The 24,045-nt window shown below is 42.6% G+C and overlaps 1 protein-coding gene across 2 annotated transcripts in view; it reads right to left on the reverse strand.

Annotated features, from left to right (window-relative positions):
* Positions 1–24,045, reverse strand: part of CHD7 (chromodomain helicase DNA binding protein 7) — a 193,205-nt gene that overhangs the window by 61,641 nt on the left and 107,519 nt on the right. For both annotated transcript variants that reach the window (XM_018058479.1, XM_018058478.1), the window contains exons 4-6: positions 12,269–12,410; positions 7,350–7,487; positions 6,218–6,283 (exon numbers count right to left, since the gene is read on the reverse strand). In XM_018058479.1, the coding sequence (XP_017913968.1) occupies positions 6,218–6,283; positions 7,350–7,487; positions 12,269–12,410 (346 nt within the window). The remainder of the gene's footprint in view (positions 1–6,217; positions 6,284–7,349; positions 7,488–12,268; positions 12,411–24,045) is intronic.

Consider the following 24,045-nt stretch of genomic DNA (forward strand, 5'->3'; position numbering starts at 1 on the left):
TGCAGCTCCCGGGCTTTAGAGCACAGGTTCAATGGTTGTGGTGCATGGGCTTAGTGGCTCTGAGGCATGTGGGATCTTCCAGGATCAGGGATCAAACCTGTTTCCTGTGCTGGCAGGCAGAATTCTTTATCACTGAGGCACCAAGGATGCCCCTAGAGCAACTTTTTAATCAATCTGCACAGAAAACCATCTGTGTCCCAGATTTTATTTACTTTTATTATTTTTATATCAATTTTTATTGGACTATAGCTGATTTACAATGTTGTGACGTGTCCCAGACATTTTAGTTGTCCAAGATGAAATGTTTGCTAGATGCCTTCAGTATACACCAGCAATTACTGTATCGATAAATTCTGGTTGCTTTGAGTCCAACCGTCCCGGACTCACCTTACATTTTTCTAGCCCTAGTATTACCCAGTTCCACGCCCACATTTCAGCAATCATTTCGAGACACATTATCTTGGCATACAACTGGGGATTTCAGTAGAAAGCCAAAGATAAGACAGGGGCCAGCCAAGGAGAATGAAAAGCCAGGAAGAGCCTAGATCTCATGGTGCTTCCCATAACATATCATGAAATTTAAACCTCGAATGGAATTCAGATGTCTGGTCTGCTGTTTTAACTTTTTGATGTTAACTCTATTTCTTTCAATTCTGAAAAAGGTTTCCAAAATTACATACCTTGGAGGTAGTAAAAAGACAAGCTTTGTCCCTCCCATGGTCTGTCATTTCCTGACTTCATTCTTTCAGAGCCTTGCTCCTGTATTGTCATTCCCATCTTACTCTAAGTGGTCTCACTGACTGGAACTGCTAAGAGGGTCTCAAAGCACACAGGATGATCTCTGAACAAAGAGGTCATTTTCATTCTGCCTCAGTTCTGCTCCAGAAGGCTCAGACTCTTGAAGGTATCAACGCCGTGTCCCCGACTGTCACATAGACCTATTTTCTTGTTGGGATCAGCTATGCTTCAAGGGGGCGTGCTATGGAGATCTCAACAAGAGGGTCTCGAGCTCTCTGGGAGCAGGTGATCGGGTTCCAGATCTCACTGAGCAGCAGCTAGAGCAGGTGCAGAACCGTTTCAGGTCCTAGTTCCTTGGGATGTTCTGAACTAGATCTCTGTGCTCTGTTCAGTGACCACTCATGTTGGATCATCTTCCTGCTCCCAGAACTGTAGGTAGATCCTCTTCCCGCTCCCAGAACTGTAGGTGGATCCTCTTCCTGCTCCAGAACGGTAGGTGGAGAGCTAGAGAACTGTTTTGCCCTTCATATCATATAAATATGATCACACTGGCCTCTTCTGTTTTACTTACAGCAAAACAATGAACAAAACTGTACGAATTCATCAGCCCTCAGGGGCATCCTTTTAATTATTCACTAAATGGCAGTCAGTTTGACCAGACTCTTAAGACAGTTGAAAACAGCCCCAGTCCCCTATCTTCACTCCTCAATGTTCAAAGCTCTTTCTTCAATGGGCATATCCAATGAACAACTGAGTCAAGGCACCACTACTGAGCACGCACACACACATACACACAAAATACTCAAATCTACTGGGTTAGTCCAAAAGGGTCTTTGGGGTTTTTCCATAATCTTATGGATGGAAAACCCCCACCAACTTTCTGGCCAACCCATTATCTCTAGGACAGCTACCGGTAAATTTGAGAGTGCTCTGAAGTAATTTTACATACTCAGTAGACTAGTTTTGAGAAATGTGTTTATCCTTTTATTAGACGCTTAGAGTAGTCTATCAAAATCCTTATTATTCACCTGAAATTGAAAGTTCCAAACATATTAAGTTATACTTGTCCCACTGTTGCCATGAAACAGAACCTTAACCAGGCATAAATCAATTCCTCGGCCACCTGGATTCTAAAACAGTCATTCAGCAAATGATAATCCAAGCCTGAAAGACCTTTCCCAAGCACCCTATTACTAAATTAAGCAGTTGCATTGAGGAAACAAAGCTAAACTTCAGGGTGAAAAGGTAGAAATTTTATTAAATAATGCAGAAAAGAATGAGAAAGTGCCTTGATGAAAGTAACAATAAAGAAAAGGTATGAATCCATTCTTACTTCTGGCCCAACCTACTGTGTACTCTATCAGAGGTATCAAATCACGGTTTACTTAGGAAGAAAATAGGACATCATGAATACAGAATTCACTTTCAAAACTATTTTTGACCTTCCGATACAAAAAGGATTTGAATTGTTTCCCCCCAAGGACAGATGGCTCAAGGCAGAAAGGGCTATACTATGACTCACTGTGCAACGAGAATTAACCTTTACACAATCCAAAAGTCCATTCTTAAACCTATCTCAATATTCAAATACAAGCACCATCTATGTTCCTTCTACTGGGTCTCATGCTTGTGAAATTGGGTTTGTTGTTGTTGTTTAGTAGCTGAGTCATGTCTAACACTTTTGTGACCCTGGACTACAGCCTGCCAGGCTCCCCTGTCCATGGGATTTCCCAGGAAGAATACTAGAGTGGGTTGCCATTTCCTTTTCCAGGGGTCTTCTCCACCCAGGGATTGAACTGGTTTCTCCTGCTTTAGCAGGTGAGTTCTTTACCACTGAGTCACCAGGGAAAACCTAACGTGGGTCCAGAACAACATAGATGCCTGAGCCATCCCCATGTAACACGAGCTGCTGAACCAGGGAAGTTCTGCCAGACGAGTTCTGTGCGTTTGTGTGGCTCCATCATAAGGGATGGCCCTTTAGAAGCTACAGGGATGAGGTCAGCGGATTGTAAATTACCTGAGTCCCCACTACGTGTCAGCACTGCACAGGGGCAGCTCTGCAGCCCTCAGCCAGCTTCCATGGTGCTGCCAGGGGGAGACAAAGGCACCTTCTCACAGCCACGTCTTCAATTATTCAAGGTAAGAGGAAACAGACCGGCGGGGCCAGCTAGAATCCACAGGAAAATCTCAAATTTCCTTTTGTTTCTATTTGCCACACTTTCGTCCACTGTTACTAAGGCTGATAACTAAAGTAACTATTTCGAGAACATTAGCAGTTTAAAAAGTGAGTACCTGCTAATGTTTACAATTTTCTGATGGTTTTTTTATTGCCCTTTATGAAATACCAGTAATCTACAAGCAAGTCAATGAGCTCCATATTTTTTATTTTAAATCACACCTCAAGGCATATCTCTCTTTCCAGAAAAAATTTCCCATTACTTTTCTTCATCCTAAAATTCACCAATTCAACAAACACTCTACTACCCTCACATACAATTACAGTGATTTTTAATCTCTGGTGATAAGATGAGCCTGGTCATCTCTAAATGGTAGTAATACCTACTCCTAAACTGGGGGTAGCTCTCTTTCAAAGGTAGGAAAGAAGGAAAAAACTAGCCCTATAGTGGGCAAGACAGAAAGAAAAAACAATGCCCTCCATCATGTATAGTCTAAGTAGCTCTGAGTAATAGAGCTGATTATAATTTGCAACCCCCAAACCTGCTGACTATGCCTACCAAAGCACTATCAATTGAATGAAAATTAATATATCCCATGCAAACCACAGGCTATTTACTCAAGTCACTTCAGTTCGGTGAAGGGGATTACACTTTATAGTATGTCAAGCATTTACATTCTGCCATATATCTACAATTCACAAATTAACAATTCTAGAGTCATTAGAAGGACTAAAACACAACCTTTCTAATTAGGTTAATAGTGCTCATTTCTGCTTGAACAGGAGTGAAATTTGGTTGAGATGTTATATTCATCAGAGAGGAAATTCTCAAGGTCAAAGAGTCACCAGGTAGGTAATTCCATATATCTTCATTCTCTACACTCATTTTGAAAATACCTTTTTTTTTTTTTTTTACTTTTTATTTTGTATTGGGATATAGCCGATGAACAATGTCGTGACAGTTCCAGGTGAACAGTGAAGAGACTCAGCCACACATACACATTCTGTGTGAGGGATTTTGATCCGATGACACCCTCGGTTGGTAATAAAATATCCGTTCCATTTCACTGCAGTGAGCTGTGCTTGTGTTTCCCTGTCTGACTGAATACTCTGGCTCAGCATCGCCCAGCAGAACTCTCTGCACCATCTTGAAAATATCTTGACAGGTTGCTTTTATTTTCATATAAACCAGAATGCTATCTTCTGATAAAAATCTATGCCTTGAATAACACAATAGAACAGCAAAACAGTCCTGGAGCAAAGGCAAAGAAGAATTTACCACTGGTACAATACCATTTCAAGGATCTCTAGAAAGTATTTGAAGAGTTGTTGTTAAGTCACTAAGCTGTATCCGACTCTGTGACTCCCTGAACTGTAGCACACCAGGCTTCCCTGTCCTTCACTATCTCCCTGAGTTTGCTCAAACTCATGTCCATTGAGTTGGTGATGCCATCCAACCATCTCATCCTCTGTCGCTCCCTTCTCCTCTTGCCCTCAATCTTTCCCAGCATCAGGGTTTTTTCCAAAGAATCAGCTCTTCACATCAGGTGGTCAAAGTACTGGAGCTTCAGCTTCAGCAACAGTCCTTCCAATGAGCATTCAGGCTTGATCTTTAGGATTGACTGGTTTGATCTCCTTGCTGTCCAAGGTATTCTCAAGAGTCTTCTCCAGCAACACAATTTGAAAGCATCAATACTTGGTGCTCAGCCTTCCTTATGGCCCAACTCTCACATCTGTACATGCTTCCTGGAAAAAGCACAGCTTTGACTATACAGACCTTTGTTGGCAAATGGGTATCTCTGTCTGGGGTATTTCTGTCTGGGTATACTGTTTAGGTTTGTCATAGTTTTTCTTCCAAGGTGCAAGCATCTTTTAATTTTGTGGCTGCAGTCATCATCAGCAGTGATTTGGGAGTCCAAGAAAATAAAATCTGTCACTGTTTCCACTTTTTCCCTATCTGTTTACCATGAAGTGATGGGACTGGATTGCCATGATCTTCGTTTTTTGAATGCTGAATGATTTTTTGAATGCTGAGTTTTAAGCCAGCCTTCTCAAAGATTTCACCTTCATCAAGAGGCTCTTAAATATTTCCTATTTGATAATCCCAGGAGTTCACTTTAAATCTTGTAATTCCTCCACTCCTCATCTCTCTCACTGGAAGTTACACTTTGTATACACTTTACATTTTTTTTTTCCCAGAAAAAAAAAGCTTATTTTACATGTCAAAACAATGAGGTTATACTTCCATCCACCTTGAAAGCAAAGAAAAAGAAATAACTACACTTGATGATGATTCAAGCCAGAAGACAGACATTTATACCTAAAGGAGACCATCTCTAGAGACAAACAAACCAAACACAGTTTGCTAGAACATGTAAATGTATCTGGATGCCTATGTACTTCTTCAAACTAAAGCATTTTCTCAAACTGATGAAAAAGCGGAAAGGTTGACAGGGAGTCTCCATCAATAACAGAAGTAGTGTTCCTGGAATTCACTGTCACAGTGTGTGTGCCCCTCAGGGACAAGGGCACCAGGCTAATAAAGGATACTTAGGGCTGGCCTTCACGAATCAACATGAATTTCAAATAATTTGGAAGGATAAGGCATATTATCTTCAAAAATCATACTGAAAATATTTCAGTATTTCACTTCTGCAGTAACAAAAAAGAAATACTAGTGAATATTTCAATTGCATATGAAAGGACTTTCCTGGCAGTCCAGTGGTTAGGACTCTGCACTTTCACTCTAGGTGGTGCAGGTTCGATCCCTAGTTAGGAAACTAGGATCCCACGTACTGCAAGGCACAACTGAAACAAACAAACAAACAAAATCCCCAATCAAACAAACAAAAAAAGAAATTAGAATTCAACTGCATGTGAAAAAATGCTGCGAAAAGTATGAGAAAACACCTACTTGCTAAAATGATAAAGAGAGCTTCCAGGGTTGGGGAGTGGGGGTAGGGACCTTCCTGAGAGAGATGACAGATTCATGTCTATCATTTTTTATGAATAATATTTATGAAATAGGCAGCCTATGAGTCCTATACATTTCTTTTGAGATGTTTTGAGTTCCTGCCTACTCTAAATGGGGTAATAAAGCACTGACTGATACATTTTAATTTCATTTGGGGTTGAATATCCCAAAGATTGATACTGGACTAATATCAATTAGACAGGATTAGAACCATCAGCAGAAGTTTTATTTTACAATTAGTGAAATTTTTAAAAGGCAACTGTAAAACAAAAAATAATTTTGAGTCATACCCACACCACAAGTTTTGATAACTCCACATGGGCGCTTACCTGTTTTTTTACTGAACGACTGCTCATAATTTTTTCTACCACTGGACCATCTGCATCAACAGATTCCTAAAAAATAAAGCAGAAGGGATGAATGCAAACAGAGAGCATACCATTCTAAGCTACAAAAGTGAGAAACCATTCCCTTTTGCATCTGCCTCCAAACCCTTTAAATTCATACCCTTTAAATCACTGGGCAGGATCGCCAGTAGGAAATACAATTGAAAAGAACAAAAATCTCCCTCTACAGAAAGGCAAAAAGGGAGACCTGTGTTTATTACTTCACGATTATGTGGTTTAATTGCATGGACTAGCATGGATCCCCAAAGCCAAGGAGCATTCAGAAACTCCAGCTGCCAAGAGAAATGATCTCCGCATGATGGCAAAGACCTGACTTCTCCCTGTCTGGACCCATGGGGTAAATATACTCATCATTCTGTTATTGTAGGCAGCTTTGATCTACGGAGGTCACACAAAACGTTACAGAACAACCTGACAGAGTGCAAATTACCAAATGAATTACAAAACTGCATTTAATACATTTTTCAGTGGGTTACCAGTTTGTTAACTAAAGCACAGTGATGGTAGGAAGAGGACTTTAAAAGAGAGGGGGGAGGGGGTGGAAAAAAGATATTCACAATAATCAATCCTCCATCACTACCCATATTTTATAAGCTCTTTTATCCATCATTTACATTGCATGGAGAATAAAGTATGCCCTGCTGGGTACTACACGGCAGTAATTTCATAAAGGGGTTCTTATGATGCTGAGCAGCAGGAGACAAGCCTGAGTGGCTTATTAAAGTCCCAGAAGCTATACAGCACTGAACTCTCAGAGGGAAATTCAGTCTCCCTGCAGCCCAGCTCTGACTCATCCTCAACAGGGACCATCAATTCTCCAAAACGGTGTCAAATTGTGTATCACAGGCTCACACTAAAATAAATTTCAGTGAACAGGGTTTTTTAAAAAACCTACTTCTAAACCACTGATTTCCCAAAGTGTGTTCACCAACACGAGATGGATGTTTCCAGCTCAAAGTCCAACACTTCAAATGAACTTCTCAGATACCAGCTATAAAATCTCCAGCCTACTCTTTGAAACGCACGCTGGAACCCCGCACACCTGGTTGCTCACCTGTGGCTCTGACTGTGAGGTGGTGGAGGGGGAGTCTCTCCCAGCAGCATCTGCGTCATCGGCCTCCTCATCAGAGATCTTGAACTCCAAGTCCTCAGTGTATCGCTTTCTCTTCACTTGCCTGCTGGACCGTCGTTTCTAAAACAAAAACCCACCATGGAGGGCTTAGAAAGCTGATGCTTATTTCTGTTTCTTTACATTCTGTTTCTTAGAATGGCATGGGTATATTTATATTATAAAACAACAATGATCTTAAAGAAAAGTCAGTGACTATAACCTTGTAAATCATACAAAACATCACACTGGCAACAAACAGAATGGGAAAGGGGGAAATCTGAAGTCAGACACCTGGCAGGTCAAGGTCCTGCCACTTCCGGCTACGTGGCCTTTAACTGAGCAGCGGCAGTAACAACACATCTTCCTCCTCCTTCAGGTAGTGAGTTGCTCAAAAGTGAAGGCAATACTGAAGCTGGGTGGTGGATATATAAGACTTCATTAGGCCATCCTATTTTTGTATATTAAAAAAAATTTTTTTTCCATGATAAAAAGTCTAAAAAAACTGAAGGCATTAGAAGGTACTTTGTGAATTATAAAGTAAACTACAGTTAGATTATTATCCAAGGTGCCAATAATATTTCAGAGGTCCATTTAAATAGAAGGTGTGCATTTTAATCTTGGTTCTAAAAGAAATAGTCTGAACATTTCTGAAGAGATGAAGGACTGAATGGCAGAATTTATAATGAGCAACTATGATAAGGAACTTTACTTTAAAAATTTTTGACTGCACTAATTAAAATGCAAAGGACTGTTAACAGTATTAGTAGGAACACTGGCAAGATGCTGTCTCATCCAGTGGACAAAGTAGAACCTAATACACTTTTGCAGGACCAGAGTGGTCAAAACGTAAAACCTGCCCACTCATCCTAGCAAGCAAACTCCTAGGAAGCTACAGGATGCATCCAGAAGACAAATGGTTAACTAAAAAGAAAAGCAAGTCACATAACAATTGGTTCCTTACAATTCCAAGATTAGAAAAACCTTGTGTATCTATCTGCATATGTGGGCCATCAATATATTAACTCCTCCAGAGAAACACACTGTGTATCTTGTTTACTTTCCTATGACCCAATGAATATTTGTTTTAAAAAATTAATGTATATGTGCATGTTTTCAATAATAGGGAAAAAATCTGAAAAGACACAACAAACTGTTAAAGCTATTAATTCTGGGGAGTGAAATAAATGCAGCAGAAGGAAAGAGTATGCACTTTTTGTTCAAAACAATTCTAGACTGCTTGACCTTTCTGATATACAAATAGGTTTGTCTGTTAATTAAAAATGGAGATAAATAACTTTCTCATTAATACGTGTATGTGATAAAATCTAAGCTAACTCTAAAAAGACTTGTGTAAGTTTTAAATCACTGAGCAAGGCAAGACTATTACAGATGAGCTGGCAAAGCACACAGAATAAAAAGAATATGGAAAAAAGTAACACTGATACAAACTGCTTTCTAAGAATTATGAAGAAAAACCCTCTGAAGAGCCTTGCGAGTTTTTTAAAGTTGGGACAGTAAGGCAGAGAGAAGCAAATCACCCCACCACATGGACCTCAGGAGGTATGGGCCAGAGACCAATAGAGCCCAAGTTGGGACCACCAAGCTCCAGCACCCTGTACCAGAGAACGGGACCCACTGCGTTTTACTGTATTACATCTGTGATTCCCCTGCTCTCAAAAGGGGGTGGGAGCCCACTCACAATACAACTGGTACAACAGGACCATCAGATGGGTCACTGGAGACTGTGAACTTTTAGCTCTACATCTAGGTATTGGGGGGAGTTAGGAGGAGGCATCCAAATTCTGACTTTCCCCTCTGACCTCCCTCTCCTCTCCAGAATAACCAATTCCACGTGGAGGTGACACAGAGGCCAGTGGGGGTCCTGCCATGTCCCATCCTGCCCCACGTTACCTTGTGAGCCCTGGCATTGCATGTCCCCATGAGAATGAGCCTGGTCTCTCATTGTGTGACCTTGAATGCATTATTTTAGGGACCTCAGTTTCCCCATCTGCAGAATAGGGGTAATGGTAGTAGCTGCCTCATAAGTATGCTGTGACGATCACAGAAGGAAATTCACTGGAAGCATTCAAAATGGTGCATTCAAAATGTGCTAATGCTAAATGCAATTAGTAGTGTTACGGTCATCAGCAACTAGCTCCACTTTTGCAAGGAAAGTCAGGAAGCAGCGAGGCTCTAAAGCCAGGCTGCATTACACAGCCTCCTTCCTCTCTTCCCACAGCTCATCTGAAGTAACTCCTCTTCTGCCTCACTTTATCACCTCCCACTTCTGGCTGTCAACTTCTTTAAGATGCAAGAGCCTGTTATCAGGAACAACATTTTAATTTGGTGAGATTTAGCATAATCTCTGTATTTCATTTGATGTATCAATTTCGCTAAATGGAAACAGATTAATCTTTATTCTCATCTTTATGTCATTACTGTACGGAGAACATGCTACGGATGACACGTCTGTGGTGCTTTATCAGGCTTCCGTGGCTGGGGCCACACCGCCCCAGGATTCTTTCAGTGCAAGTAACTAAACGTCCTTGGACAGAGTCTAAGACAAACCCACTTTAAACTAAACCCCACTCTGATAATGAAGAAATGTTCCAGTGCAATAAGACAGAGACTTTTTTTTTTAATATAGAAATGTATGTATGAATATAACTTTTATAATGAAAGTTTCTCCTCATATCAACTTTGTGTTACATAAGAGTAAAAAAATATATATACAGTTAGAACTGAATTTTCTGAACTATTTAAATGTTATATGGCTTCTTTACCTTCTAAATAATAACTGATCTTAAGTTCATTTATTTTGGGTATCAAGGTTCCTTTCCCAGTTTCCCAACATAAAATAATTTATTACATAATAGGCTTCTTTAAGATCTGTTAGATGATTATTATTTAAAAGACCTGGGGAGTATGGCTGATTCATGCTGATGTTTGAGAGAAAACAACAAAATTCTGTAAAGCAATTATCCTTCAATTAAAAAAGAAAAAAAAAAGATTGGGAGGGGATCAAAGTAAAATGTAAGAATCGCACTTAAAGCTCAAAACTTTTGAATTAACACCAAAATGACTTGTTAAACTTGGATTGTTTTAAGAATTTTCTTATAGCTAAAATAGGTATACTGAACAGGAGATTTAAATGTGTTGTCACAACCTCACTGTGGCAGTACTTTGTGACACAATTTTCAGTTGGGTAAAAGAAAAAATAAGACATGGCGTTTACTAGAGTTTAAACAAATCAATCATAAAACTCAAGAACTATATGCCCTTTACTGAAGTGTGTGCGACAGGAAGAAACACAACAAACCAGCAGGCAGCATCACTTCCTGTGCGGAGACACAGGAGGGACACTGAGAAAGAGTGACTTGTGTGGTTACTGACTTCAGCTGTGCAGCCCAGGACAGTTCAGCACCAGCCAATGAGAAAGGATGCACCGATGTCCATTTGCATTGATTAGCATTGTCTATAACTGAAATGCAGAAGAGGGAAAAAAACACAAAACACTGGAATTTCATAAAGCCCATTTGGGTCTGCATTAATACAAATGGATTTTTAAGATTCAGTAGTGTTTGTGAAAGAACTACAGAATTTTCTTGACCTGTGTGAAAGTCTTCTTCACACTGTCCAAATAACTGCATGAAGGTCCTAGTTTAAGCAAAGACAATTCGGGGGCGGGGTGGGGGGGGTGACCACCTGTGAGCGTAAAAATTAAGCTCAAAATCATTAAAGATACTTTTGTTTAAAACTCCCTAAACAATTAAAAATATCTACTCGCCTCTCCCACACCTTTTCACTGACACAATTCATTCATTCATTCATTCGCTCTTTCCCCCTTTCAGGCCCTCTTAGGTTAGGCCACTCTGTGACTATCGGTAACAGGGAGTTCTAGTTAAACACACACACACAAACAAAAGCTATCTGAAATTCTTTAGCACAGAGCTGTATATTGCAAGTACTTTGTTACTAACTTTGAAGCAAATTAGTAGGTACAAGGAGTACTGAATATGCACCAAACCATTAGAAAAGGTCAAACTTGCTTCCAGGGGCTGCTTTCTATCCTGGCAGGACGCTCAGTAACTGCTACTTGACAGCAGAGATGTCATTCACAGAAGCCACGTTCCCAGGCACCCCAGAGGACCACGCTGGCATGCTTCCAGGGAGAACGTAACAAGGAAATAATGTTCAACAGTCACGTGGAGGGATCCCTTACTTACAGTCCTCTCAGTGGAGGCAGTGTGCTTTACACGCAAGAACCTGAATTCCTGATGTTTATTTCAGGGCCAGTCTTTCAACTGATTCCTATAAAATTGTCCAAAAGTCAGGAGAATCTAACACTGGACAATCGTGCAGAGCTGCCATCCAGAAAGTCACTCAGTTGGTTCACAGAAACTTTAGTATTACACAAACACATCTCGACTCTGACCGTCAGATGTCAGAAACCTTAAGATGAGGGAGAGATTACATCTTCAACTTTGTTATGCAATATAATTGACAGGGAATGAAACTTAGGAGAAATTTAGAAATGTGGATGAAGCTCTTAATGAACTAATATATTAAGAATACATTAACACTAACATATACATAAACATCAAAAGATACCTTTACAGAAATAAATGTAAAGAGCCTGTTTTATTTATCATAGAGTCAAAGATGGCAAAACCACGAAGTCAGGAGTTTAATTTCAGGCTGGCCGCCCAGATCTCATCACAATGAATATAATGTTCCAGACAACAAAAACCCATCTTTACAGCAGCCCTATAACAAAGACAGGTAGGTCCAGTGCACTTGATATGCAGCTAAGGTTACCCACGCTCAACAACCACGGCTCAGGATCAGAATAAAGGTATTACCTGAACACCTGGGTCTTCATCGTCTTCGGGAGGAGGGGATGGTGGGGGCGTTTTGTCCAAGTCTGAATTTTCAGAACCTTCTGTTTTTCCCTTGTTGACCTTTTTCTTCAAAGCACTTGCTTCTGAATCAGGTTTCTTATTACTAGAATCAAAGTGGATCACTTAGTGTTCACTTTTTCATGAGGTTTTCCACACACCCCATGCCTCTGTTTCCCACACAAACATCCCCGAAGTATCAATAACTGTGGATAAATCAATGCATGTTGGCCATCGAGAGTTAAACAGTACTTACTCTCAATTAATTTTTACAGCAAAACCCCATACCGATGACCTTCGGCAAATATCTGACCTAATTAAAAAGAAATGGCATGCAAAAACTGCTAATAATCACACAGAGTACATTTGTTTATCAAGACAATGAACAGTCTCTGCCAATACAGAAAGCCCTGATGAAAAATCAGATTAAGAAGTTGTTTTGCTATCAAGTTTTTAAGGCACCAGACTATGTTTTTAAGACTTTCAAGGAAAGCTAGAACATAATGATCATTTTTTCATATCTCCTGTGGATAGCTTTAAATACTCCTAAGTACTTTTCTTAACTAATAGTATTGCATGTCCTCTTTTACATCATTCAGCTACATTTTAATCCAATTTATAATCTTTTAAAATATAACAAAATATATAACAATTTCCTCTTCTACACAGTTTTATTTAATGCTATGTTCTTAAGTAAATATAAGCTTTATTTTGGTGCTAGGCATTTTTTTAAAGGTGTCACAATAGCCTGTTTTTCAAAAGCTAGCTCTCCAAAATACAAAAACATAGCAGAGTGACCCCAATAATTCAAGTTCATGATCCATAGCATGTTTCCATCAAAGGTTAACAGGATTTGAATGTTACCAAAGTCAAGAGACAAGAATGAACTGTAAGGAAAAAAAAAAAAAAGATTTTAAATTTAAGTCTACCATCACCTTTAGAACCTTTATTTGCCATTCTTTTAGAATGCACTCTTAGTGCCACCTTTCACAGCAATTTCCAAACCAGCCTCAAGGTTTCCTAACATTGTTTATTATCATTTATTATCCAACATTTAAAACAATCCAACCTCAGTCACTATTACATTTTACTACTGAAAACAAAAGATACATTTCAAAAACCTTTAAAAAGTTTGAGCTTGTAAATTCCTAAAAAAATATGCCGCCAGAATGCATTAAGTAGCATTTTTGTTTCAGTCCCAACTACTACGAAAGGAAAAGAGGCCAGGATACCCAAACGCTTTAATTTCAGTAAAGCACATGTCATGTAAAATATTTCAAAAGTATGTGTTAATATAATTGCACACCTAAAAGGGATTTTTGTAACGAATAAATAAGATATTTGATAATACTAAAGTAGTCATTTTCAAATCCTCAGAGCTTGTTTTTTATTTTGTGCTGTTAATATCCTAGTCTAGTAAATAGCCCCATACGAAAAAAACTTACAACGATTCAAGATTATAGCAAACAGCAGTTAGGTTTACAGACTTCTTTTTAATTAAAAAAAAAGGGGGGGGGGCAGTGTCCTAAAAACTTTAGGCCTCCGAAAGATCCACAGAAAGCATAATATTTTTTAAATTAAAAAAAAAATCCATACAAGAGTTCCTCATCCAACTATCCCAGTGTTTATGCTACACATGGACAGCAGTCTCCCCTACTATGAGGCTCCATTCCCAGCATTTATTTCCGCTCTAACTGCCACAAATTATACAATACTACAGCTGAACGCTGGGCCCCTTTCCTTTCATCTGCACGCCAAGAGCAATCAGATTACCCTGGTAACCAGCGGTCACATGACCAGCACCTGCTCTTTTGGCTGGATGCCACTGACTAAAGCCATCTGCTTCCCTCAATCAGCTTTCAAACATTCTCAACACCTGCGCTGCAGTGTTTTGTGGTTTCTTTTATCAAATCAGTGCAAAACTGCTTCCAAAACTTTACATATTTCTCAAATTTGTTTAATCAGAGGTAGGCCTGTCACAGAGTTGAACAGCTGCCAGGTAAAGCAAGTTGGCAGCTCGTCCTCCGCCCGTGCCCTCTCCACCCTGGGGCGCAGGACACCATTTGATTTAGTGGGGTTACTGCACCCAGGGTGAGCCATCCTCCAGGAGAGAAAGGCTCGCTATCCCGGAGCCTGCTGGAGCCCAGGTCTGAGGAGACATCAATCTGCCCAAGAAGAGACGTGCTCATGCGTTTCCATCTGTCCTTGGCTGGGGACGCGCCCCATGGAAGCTCTGAGACCACCCGAGGTCGGACAGGACCCCTCTAAGCGCACGGACAGAACGCCGGCAGCCCAGGGAAGCGCCCGGCCCAGCTCCGATGACTGGAGGATTTCTAATCTCAGTAGATTCTGTGCTGTTCATGCTGCTCAGAGACAGCTCAGCGTTTCCTCACTAGCATCTTCTCATGACATCAACACATAAACCAGCAACACACGAAGAAGTCAAATGCTACAAAGTCTTCATGTCACCCCAACACACGACAATCAAGGACCAGAGAGAGTTATTTACACCAGATTGCCTTTGCCACTATTTTGCAGTAAGCTCATTTGCACTTTCAACTGTTACATTAAAACTGCTTTGCCCCCCAAAAGCCAGAATCAGAATTTTTTTTCCCCAGCCAATGAGGGTAATCAGAGCACTGATTTCAGAGAGTCCTCAGTTCATGTTCCAACTTTGTCACTGCTAACCTGAATGTGATCCTGGATACATCTTTAAATTTCCCTACGTCTTTAAATTTCCCTGAGCTTCAGTTTACTCATCTACAAAACGAGGTTACTAATTACACCCTGCTCCAAGACTCGATCTTTCCAGTGCCTGGCACCCACGGCTGGGAACTGTTCTCTGACTATGGCTCAGACCCACAGGGCAGAATAACCAGCAGACACTTAAGGACAGGCCACACTACATTGTGACTGCTTCATCTAAGCCACTCGAAGAGAAGGAACATCCCGTATCAACAGAGCACAACACCAGCTCAAAGGACAAACGAACAGACCAGCCCAGCAGCCACTGCTTTACTGCAGACACATATCACATCTCACCGTGACTGTCACAACACCCAGACTGCTGGAAAAAGGACACGAATCCCAGGGCCACAGCCGTGACTCAGATGTGTGAGGTTCAAAACTGATCTTTCGTGATGTCAAAGCCAAAACATACACATTCCTCTTCCAAGTTACAATCCGGAGAGCTTGAGCGCATGGAGAGGGCAGCTCTTCCAGTAGGGGAGAAGGGAATGGTATTAACAAGGACGCTATACCCCATGACCAGACACTATGAGGTGGGGGAAGAGACCCTGGGCTACTTGGCGCAGATCTACAACCTCACAGCACCTCCAACAGCTGCAGCGCTGGCCTTGGCCTGGCGCCCCATCCGCAAGCATGGCGAGGAAGACTGGGCTGCATGGGGGTCCCCCCCGAGTGGCCTCCGTGGAAAAGCCACGTCTGTCCTCATGCCTACCCTAGACTGGCTCTGCCCACCTCCTTCCCTGAGCTCTGAGATGCGGTCCTGCCACCCAAACAACGCCCGCAAACCCATCCTCCGGGCACCACCAGGGCAGCTGGCTTACAGGCAAACCTGACCTACTCATTCTGCTGAAGTCCAGTCCCACGTGTATTGATGTCTGAGATTCTACACGCAGCTTTTACAGTCAGCGACGTGAGCTTTCTTTTTCTATTCTTCCCACGTCCTAAACCCCCCATCTTCCACCCTATGGATACACAGAAGCACTTTTGAAAGCATACACATGTCTCCTCAACCTCCACTGCCCCTCGCTTACTCATTTGCAAGGCTTAGGTGGACATCACTCACTCAGAGAACCATTTTCTGGCCACCAAAGTCTGGATTAGTCAGATCGCACACCCTCTACATGCCACACGACATATCCCACACACAAGGGATATTTAAAACACACAACCCTGAGGGCTAACATGACTGCAGTGCAGTGAAAGCGAAGTACTGTGTGTGTCTTTTTCTCCAAATATCCTGTAAGCTCAAGAAGGAACTGTGTCTTATTTATCTCTGTATTCCTCATGTCTGGTCAGGTGAGGTTAGCTGAGTGATTTAACTAAACAGTAAAAGTAACAGGGAAAACAACAAACACCTACACAGTCCGGACTATTTGCAGCTCAAGCTCTCTGGTTGCTAATGCATTCATGATAACCCCACATAGATTCTATCTTTACGAAGCTCAGTAAAGTGAGGCTAAAGTACTACCCAAATAGAGAGAAACCTAGCAATGCCTCAAACCCTGTACATCTTTATACTTCCCCTCTGCACTCACAAAAGTTCTTTCATTTCCTGATCCTTATCGCCCATCATTACTGGTGTGGCCGAGATGTAGGGCTGCCCCCTCGTGAAGCTGGGCGGGCCCCTGTATTCTTGGAAAGGTGACTTCTTTCTGGGGATGCTGCTGGCGGATGGCAGGGCCACTGTCCCTCCACCAGCTTTACTCACATGTCACGTTTCACCATGAGAGGCAGGTCATGGTGGTGGGCAGAAAGATGTGCTCAGGGGTCAATGGCTAAGTGACACTTAGGTCACCTTGACAGACCAAGCTCTAAAGTTCTGTTCCCTGCCCCATGTGATCAAAGCCTGCACCACCCTGATGAGAACTCCGAGAAATAAGTGGTGGGTTCAGAGAGGAGGGATTTACAGGAGGGGATCAGCCCTTCAGAAGGATGGTATTCAGCGTGTGGCTGTAAGAGTTCACAGCCATGGGCCAAGGGATGGTCCCTGGAAAGGGGCTGGACACACAAATCCCAGCTTGGATACAGCACATGAACAATGAAGATTTTCTTTGGTGAGAAACAGTACAGGTTTTTTAAACAAGACTTTTATGCAAAGGACCAGGACTTAGAGGAAAGCCAGCTAGCTGCCCTGGTTTGTTACAGAGCGTAAACATCGATTAACATTAGCCTGAGGATCTAAGTCCTCCAAGGAAAGAAAGTTTGAAAAGGAACCATATTGTGGAACCAAATGGGATCAGAGGAATAGAGTCAGCTAGTGAAGCAGCTGAACAGCAGCAGGGATTCACCACACAGACCCTCAGACGGGACACGCTGGTGAAGGGCCTCCTCACATCTCCTCACAACCGTGAGATTTGTGAACATTAAACAGCCCTGTTTTCAGGAAATCAAGCCAAAGTGTCATACGACTACTGTCTTTTAGAAGAACAAAGAGTATTGAAACATATCCTTATATTTTACATACTCAAAAGGCTTTTCCATAAGAAACCGAATGTCATAGATGAGAAGTGAGCAACGTTCGTGGTGCAGGAAGGGTGTGACTTGTCATGGTTCAGAAAGATCACATATGACACAATCCCTGAGCCACGAGGGTTGCAGGCTCAAGGCTGGTAGGAGGAAAGCGTCTGGCCTCTCAGCACATCTTCCTCTGAGTTTTTAAACAATAAAAAAGAAAATTAAAAGATGAAGAGGAAAATTTAAAAAAAGAGCAAGATAAAGGACTGAAAGTTCAAAAGGATCAATGAGGGCAACATAAAATGTGATATATCATGAAGTAAGGCCAACTCAATAAAAAAAAATGTTAAAGTCCTAAGATGTTTAAAAATTTTTATTTAATAGCTAAACTAGGATGTGATAAAAATGCAAGACACAGAATAAACTAATGAGGTAAGCGTGAAGACAAATTCTGCGTGACAGACAAGAAAACCATACATAAACACTTTCATAAGAGGCCATCAGGGTTCCCTGGACCAAGGGCCCAGTGGTGGTCAGCAGCCAGTCCCAATGCTTGAGACTCCCCGCAAGGAGAGTACCAGGGTGGGATGGGAGGACTGGAGCAAGGCCCCCTTTGCCCACAACCTCCCAGCAATTGGCCCTCAGGTGCTGAGCCACCCCCAACTACTCCTCAACGCCACCCACAAATTCTTCATCCCACGCTCCTGTTTGAGAAAGAGAAAGTTAGGAGAGCTGCGAAGTGAACGAGAGGGAATTAGAGAAAAGAATTCTGTTTTACTTCTGAACAACAAACTTCAATGACAATCAATAAACTTTAAGTTATTGATTATTTATTAACTTATTACTTTAAGTAGCTTTTAGAGCATCAACTACCCCCAAAGTACCTTAACTGTGCTAAATTTCTAGAAAGGGAATAGCAAAGAAGCATGGGAAAGATACAGAAACCTAACCTGCTTTCATTTAAAATATCTATTTCAGACTCAATACCGCTCACCCTTGTATCTTACTATCAAACTGTCCAAAACGGTCAAAGCAGTTATACACTCAGCCTAGTAAGCAGCCTTCCCAGGACCCGCCTGGCTCCAGAGCCCAGGTCCTGGGGAAAACCTCTCCTGGTGAATGTCTTCTGTTACTTGGACTCATCCCTGGGCAGGTTCCAATAACATCAGAACTCTGTTCTAAGGAGGGGCTTCCCTGGTGGCTCAGATGGTTAAGAATCTGCCTGCAATGCAGGAGACCCGTCCTGGGTCAGGAAGACCCCCTGAAGAAGGCAATGGCTACCCACTCCAGTATCCTTACCTGGAGAATCCCATGGACTGAGAAGCCTGGTGGGCTATAGTCCATGGGGTCGCAAAGAGGTGGACCCAACTGAGTAACTAACACTGCACTCTGTCCTGAGGAGAGCTCCAGCTGACCATTTTATAAAGAAGAATGTTGAAAAAAAAAAAATAGAAATGAAACAGAAAGTACAGCTGAAAGTCCTCCTGAAAGAGCTAAACCCGTTTTTAATGTTGAATAGATTCTAGGTGTTGGGGAAAAGAAAGAAAAAAAAAGACATCAGGCAGTCACAAATTATCACCGAAAGACTAAAGGTTACTGAGTTTTATGGACTGAATCAATGAGGGCTTCCCTAGTGGCTCAGTTAGTAAAGAGACCGCCCACAAGGCAGAAGACCCAGGTTCAATCCCTGGGTCAACAATATCCCCTGGAGAAGGAAATGGCAACCCACTCCAGTATTCTTGCCTGGTAATAATCCCACGGACAGAGGAGCCTGGTGGGCTATAATCCACGGGGTTGCAAAGAGTCAGACACGACTGAGGGAATAAACCACCATCAGAAGTAAGACAGAAGCAAAGTCTAGTAAGCTAATGTGTCATCGGATACCAGAAGCTCAGCAAACATCAGCATCAGCCTGCGGCTCTGCCTGGCACTGAGACACAGTGCAAAGGATTGGGCACACCACTCGTCACACAACTAGGGCAGAAAGCAGGCCTTTCACTGCCCTTCTACCATGGGATATTCTTCCAAGAGCCAGATAGCAGGGCCAGTATTTGGCAGCTTGTGCCAAGTCCTAAGATGCTTGTCTGTTTCATGAGCAGCATTCCCATGACCAGGACAGGGACAGTGCGGGTGGTGGTAGCAGCCAGACCCCAACTCCCCTAGATTCAAGAGCATCTTCTCTGATGCACCAGGGTGGCTAAAGTCAACCCTGGAGATGGGCAGCCCACTCTCGATGTAACTGGGTGAGGTCCAGAGGTGGAGAATTAGGCTCAGCAAATTTAAGGCCCATGAGGAAAAAAAGAATAAATCTCACCACCCACCCAGACAGGAGAGGCAGAACTCCCACGACATTACACTGTTCCTACAGGAATCAGGGTACACATAAAATTAGTCATCTAATGGAAGTTCAAGGGTGTTGTTTTTCTAAAATTAAAAGACAGAGATCAAGAGACAGAGAAAGCAGTGTCTTTTTTCTTAATCCTATACCTTCCAGCTCCCTATTCGACACTGAGAGCTCAGTCACACAGGCATCTATGGGGAGGATAGCCGATGTAAGGACTGGCCTCTCACGTGCCTGATGCTCTCACGGTGGCTTTGCATCCAACATCCCACGGGGGCCTTTGGGCAGAAAACAACTAGCAGGGAGTGCTTTACATATCACGTGACAGGTTCAGCATCCGTACAAAACTTCACACTTCTCAAAAACGTTTGTTTCATAACCATAGAAATCTTTTAACAATAATTTTGGCACTAGTGGTAAAGAACCCGCCTGCCAATACAGGAGACTTAAGAGATACCGAGTTGGATCCCTGGGTTGGAAAGAGCCTCTGGAGAAGGAAAAGGCAACCCACTCCAGAATTCCTGCCTGGAGAATCCCCACAGACAGAGGAGCCTGGAGGTCTACAGTCCATGGGGTCGCAAAGAATCTGACACGACTGAAGTGACTTAGCATGCACACGTGATTCCTCCTGCTCCTCATCTTCCAACTCTGACGTCACCACCATGTCTCCTATGCCCCACCCTAAAACCCCACTTAGGAAAGACTTCAGAGGAATGCGTCTCCAGGAAAACCACCTTTCACACCCATCCCTCTGCCTTCTAGGGCCTCCTCACCTCTCCTCTGATGGGTGCAGTGGGACCTACCGCACCTCCCCCACACAGACCACAATGCCAGCAGGCCTTCACTCTTGAATTCCGCTGCAGCTCACTGGACAGGCAGGCCAAACTCCCAGCAGGTCCAGTGTGGTCCATGCCTGCACTCAACCCAGAGCATGAGTCAGCAGAACTTCTGTTAAGGGTCAGTGTTGCAGGGCCTCCCATCCCCAGTAAGTTGTAAACGGACTCAGGTACTGTCAGACGTTAGTCTGTACTGAAAAGCAGCTGACCACTCTCTCTCCCTGCTTGTCTTCATTTAAGATAAACCAGAAGGGGGAAATGTCATAATGTGGCCTGTCACTGGCATAGGAAAGGATCCCAGGTGCTTCTACTGAAGGAAAGAAGGATTTGGGATTAAGGAGACCCCATGGACATGTTTGCTCTCTTCTGACTTCTGAGTCCTTTTGGCTTCCCAGGAGGCCTTATTGGTAAGGAACTTGCCTGCCAATGCAGGAGACATGAGACATGGGTTTGATATCTGGGTCCGGAAGATCCCCTGGTGGAGGAAATGGCAACCCATTACAGTATTCTTGCTTGGAGAATCCCATGGACAGAGGAGCCTAGCCAGCTACAGTCCATGGGGTTGCAAAGAGTCGGACATGACTGAGCACATACATGGCCCGTTTATCAAAGAGAAGACAATCTTTGAGATTAGCAGGTAAGGGGGTACCTGGCCACACCCCTGTCCCAGAGCTTGGATGTACTGACCAGGAGCAGACAGTGCAGGCCCGTGGGCAGGCAGATCGCATGATGTTCATGAGAAGTTCTTAATCCTCACCAGCACCGAAAGGGCTCAACAGTCCCTTTGTGGCCACATGCTAGAGAAACCTATACCTACTTGAGGCGCAGCATCTAAAACAGCTAATTCCGTCTGAACAGCTATTCAGTGTCTTAGGTCAAAACCAAGTCACAGCATGTGAGTAGAAGAAAGAACAAATAAACGGAAGAAGAAGAGCCGCTGGCTTAATTCAGTTTATCCGATGGGGAGATACCTATCGAGCAATTCTGTACTTATTAGTAAAATGAGTTTAATGGTTTGTTTTGTGCGCAAATAATTCTACGTGTTTCAGAGCACACTATAAAATATGTATTAGTTGGTTGAAATACACCACCATTGGGCTTGCTGACTGAATGACTGAATAGAAGTATTTCTCAGGTAAATGTTGCTACTCTCCAGGATCATAATTGAGAAGATAGTATCTGAAAAGCTACAGTTGTTAGAAGAAGGTCACAACATAAATATTAATGAAAGTGTCGTATGCAAAAAAATACAGTTTACGTGTTTACTTAATATATCTTTCTAAAACAAGAACAGTATGGTTGCTTTCCACTTTAAAATATCTTCACTCTTAATTGAGAAGTAGCATTTTTAGCTTCCTACTAACTTTAATACTTGGGGGGAGGGGCGCAGAGAGGGGAGCAAGGAGTCAGATGAATTCCTAGAAACTGCACCAGAAGCGAATCTCCATGGCTTCTTTGAACTGAAGCTTCAACAGTCAAGTCACACCCTTTGGCCAAGTTCCCTTCTTTATGTACATTCAAAGAATCTTTATATAGCTAAACGCACTACTAAATCCTTCAAAGTCATTCAAAGGAAGCACTTCCTCCAAATTCTCCCTTTGCACAAGGCCCAAGCACACACAACAGAAAAGGCACTGAAGGGAAGGCCACAAATCCTCGAATTTCAGCTCCGTGGCCCCTTCTGTATGCAAAAGAGTATCCTTTCCAAGCGACAAATGTCTGAGCCCTTATTTTCAATATTATCTGACAATATTAGAAGGCTATAAAGACACCTGGAGAGCTCACAGGAAAAACATGTGGGAAAATATATATTTAAGGTAAAACGGAAAGGGGGAAGAAAGATACAGCTCTAACTAGAAACGAGCAATATGGCCTGTACTTTTTTTTCGCCGTCATTAAGATATTAAGTGACTCTTTCTGAAATGCTGACACCTTTTTCTGTTTCCCTACTGTTCTATTATGCAGGGTTTCCCTGGTGACTCAGCAGTGAAAGAATATGCCTGCAATGCAGGAGATGCAGGTTCGATCCCTGGGTCAGGAAGATCCCCTGGAGAAGGAAGTGACAACCCACTCCAGTATTTTTGCCTGGGAAATCTCATGAATAGAGGAGCCCGAGGGGCTAAATTCCATGAGCTCGCAAAGAGTCAGACGTGATGACCAAACCACCACCACTGTATGTAACAGCTTCTGGACAGTTCTTTTAGGTTCCCCTGAATAGGCAAGACAGATTCAATCATATGTTGTTGCCCAAAGGGCCAGTTTGCTGGGAATGGCCACAAATTTAAGCTTCAGAGACTCAAAGGAATGAAGCGGGAGGACAGGTTGAGAGAATGAAGCCGTGGAAGCACACAGGAAAACTGGTCCCCCTGAAGACAACCATCCTTTCTCACGTGCTATGTTAGCACAAGTGTGTCAGTGACGCAAAGCCAATTCTCTGCTGCCTGGACACAATGCAGACCACTAACGGGTCACTGCTGTCACCAGACACTCAGAGCATGAGCTTGTTACCAGAAATCTTGCAAGTGATGCAGTAGAGAGGGCCAAACGGGAGAGATGTGAGTGGTTCTACAGTAACTGTTTCCTTCCATTTCTGTTTATCCCTTCTGTTCCAGCCCTCTGTAGGAGAATTATTTTCTGTATAAACAAATTCATCAAGTTAACTTATTCAAGGATGGAAATAACTGGTATCACATAACGTTCTGCAAAACAAAATTGCCACTGCTGTATTCCAGGGCTTACAGCAACCTGCTCCAGCAATTCAACCCCAGCACTGACATAACCCAAACCTCCCATTACCTTCATCACTGCATATTCAATTTACATAATTATTCTGCTATGCTATTCAGAATTTACATGCAGTTGTGTGCAATCTGCTTATCCTTGCTAGGGGGACACTTTTTCCTTCCTAGCCTTAAACAAGACCACAACTCGAGTGTCTCTGTTCACCTGACCAGCAGAAACACTGCAGCTCCTCAAAACAATGGGTTGGCTGGTTAATTAAGAATGACACTCCCTGTTCGGTTACCATATTCTCAGACAGCCACGCTCACCAGACCATCAACAACAGGAAAACCTCTCTCAGGCACGTCCTCACCACACTACATCCTAAGTCGGCAAGTGGCCGGTTAAGAAGTCAAGTCACTGGTGGCCCTCCTGGTGGCCCCCCATGTCTCCAGGGCATGCCCCCTCCCCACTGGCATTCTCCAGATACTACAGTAGGGCTCCCATCAGTTACTGTCTCGCCACTTGGGGGAGAACAATTGTCACCTATGGCACCCATTGACAGAGACTACTAGTCACAAGAAGAAAAAAAAAGTACTAGGCTTTCTTCTTGGGAGAAGATAATCACACACCTTCCTCCT

The sequence above is a fragment of the Capra hircus genome, chromosome 14 (genome assembly GCF_001704415.2).
Source record: "Capra hircus breed San Clemente chromosome 14, ASM170441v1, whole genome shotgun sequence".
Lineage (NCBI taxonomy): Eukaryota > Metazoa > Chordata > Mammalia > Artiodactyla > Bovidae > Capra > Capra hircus.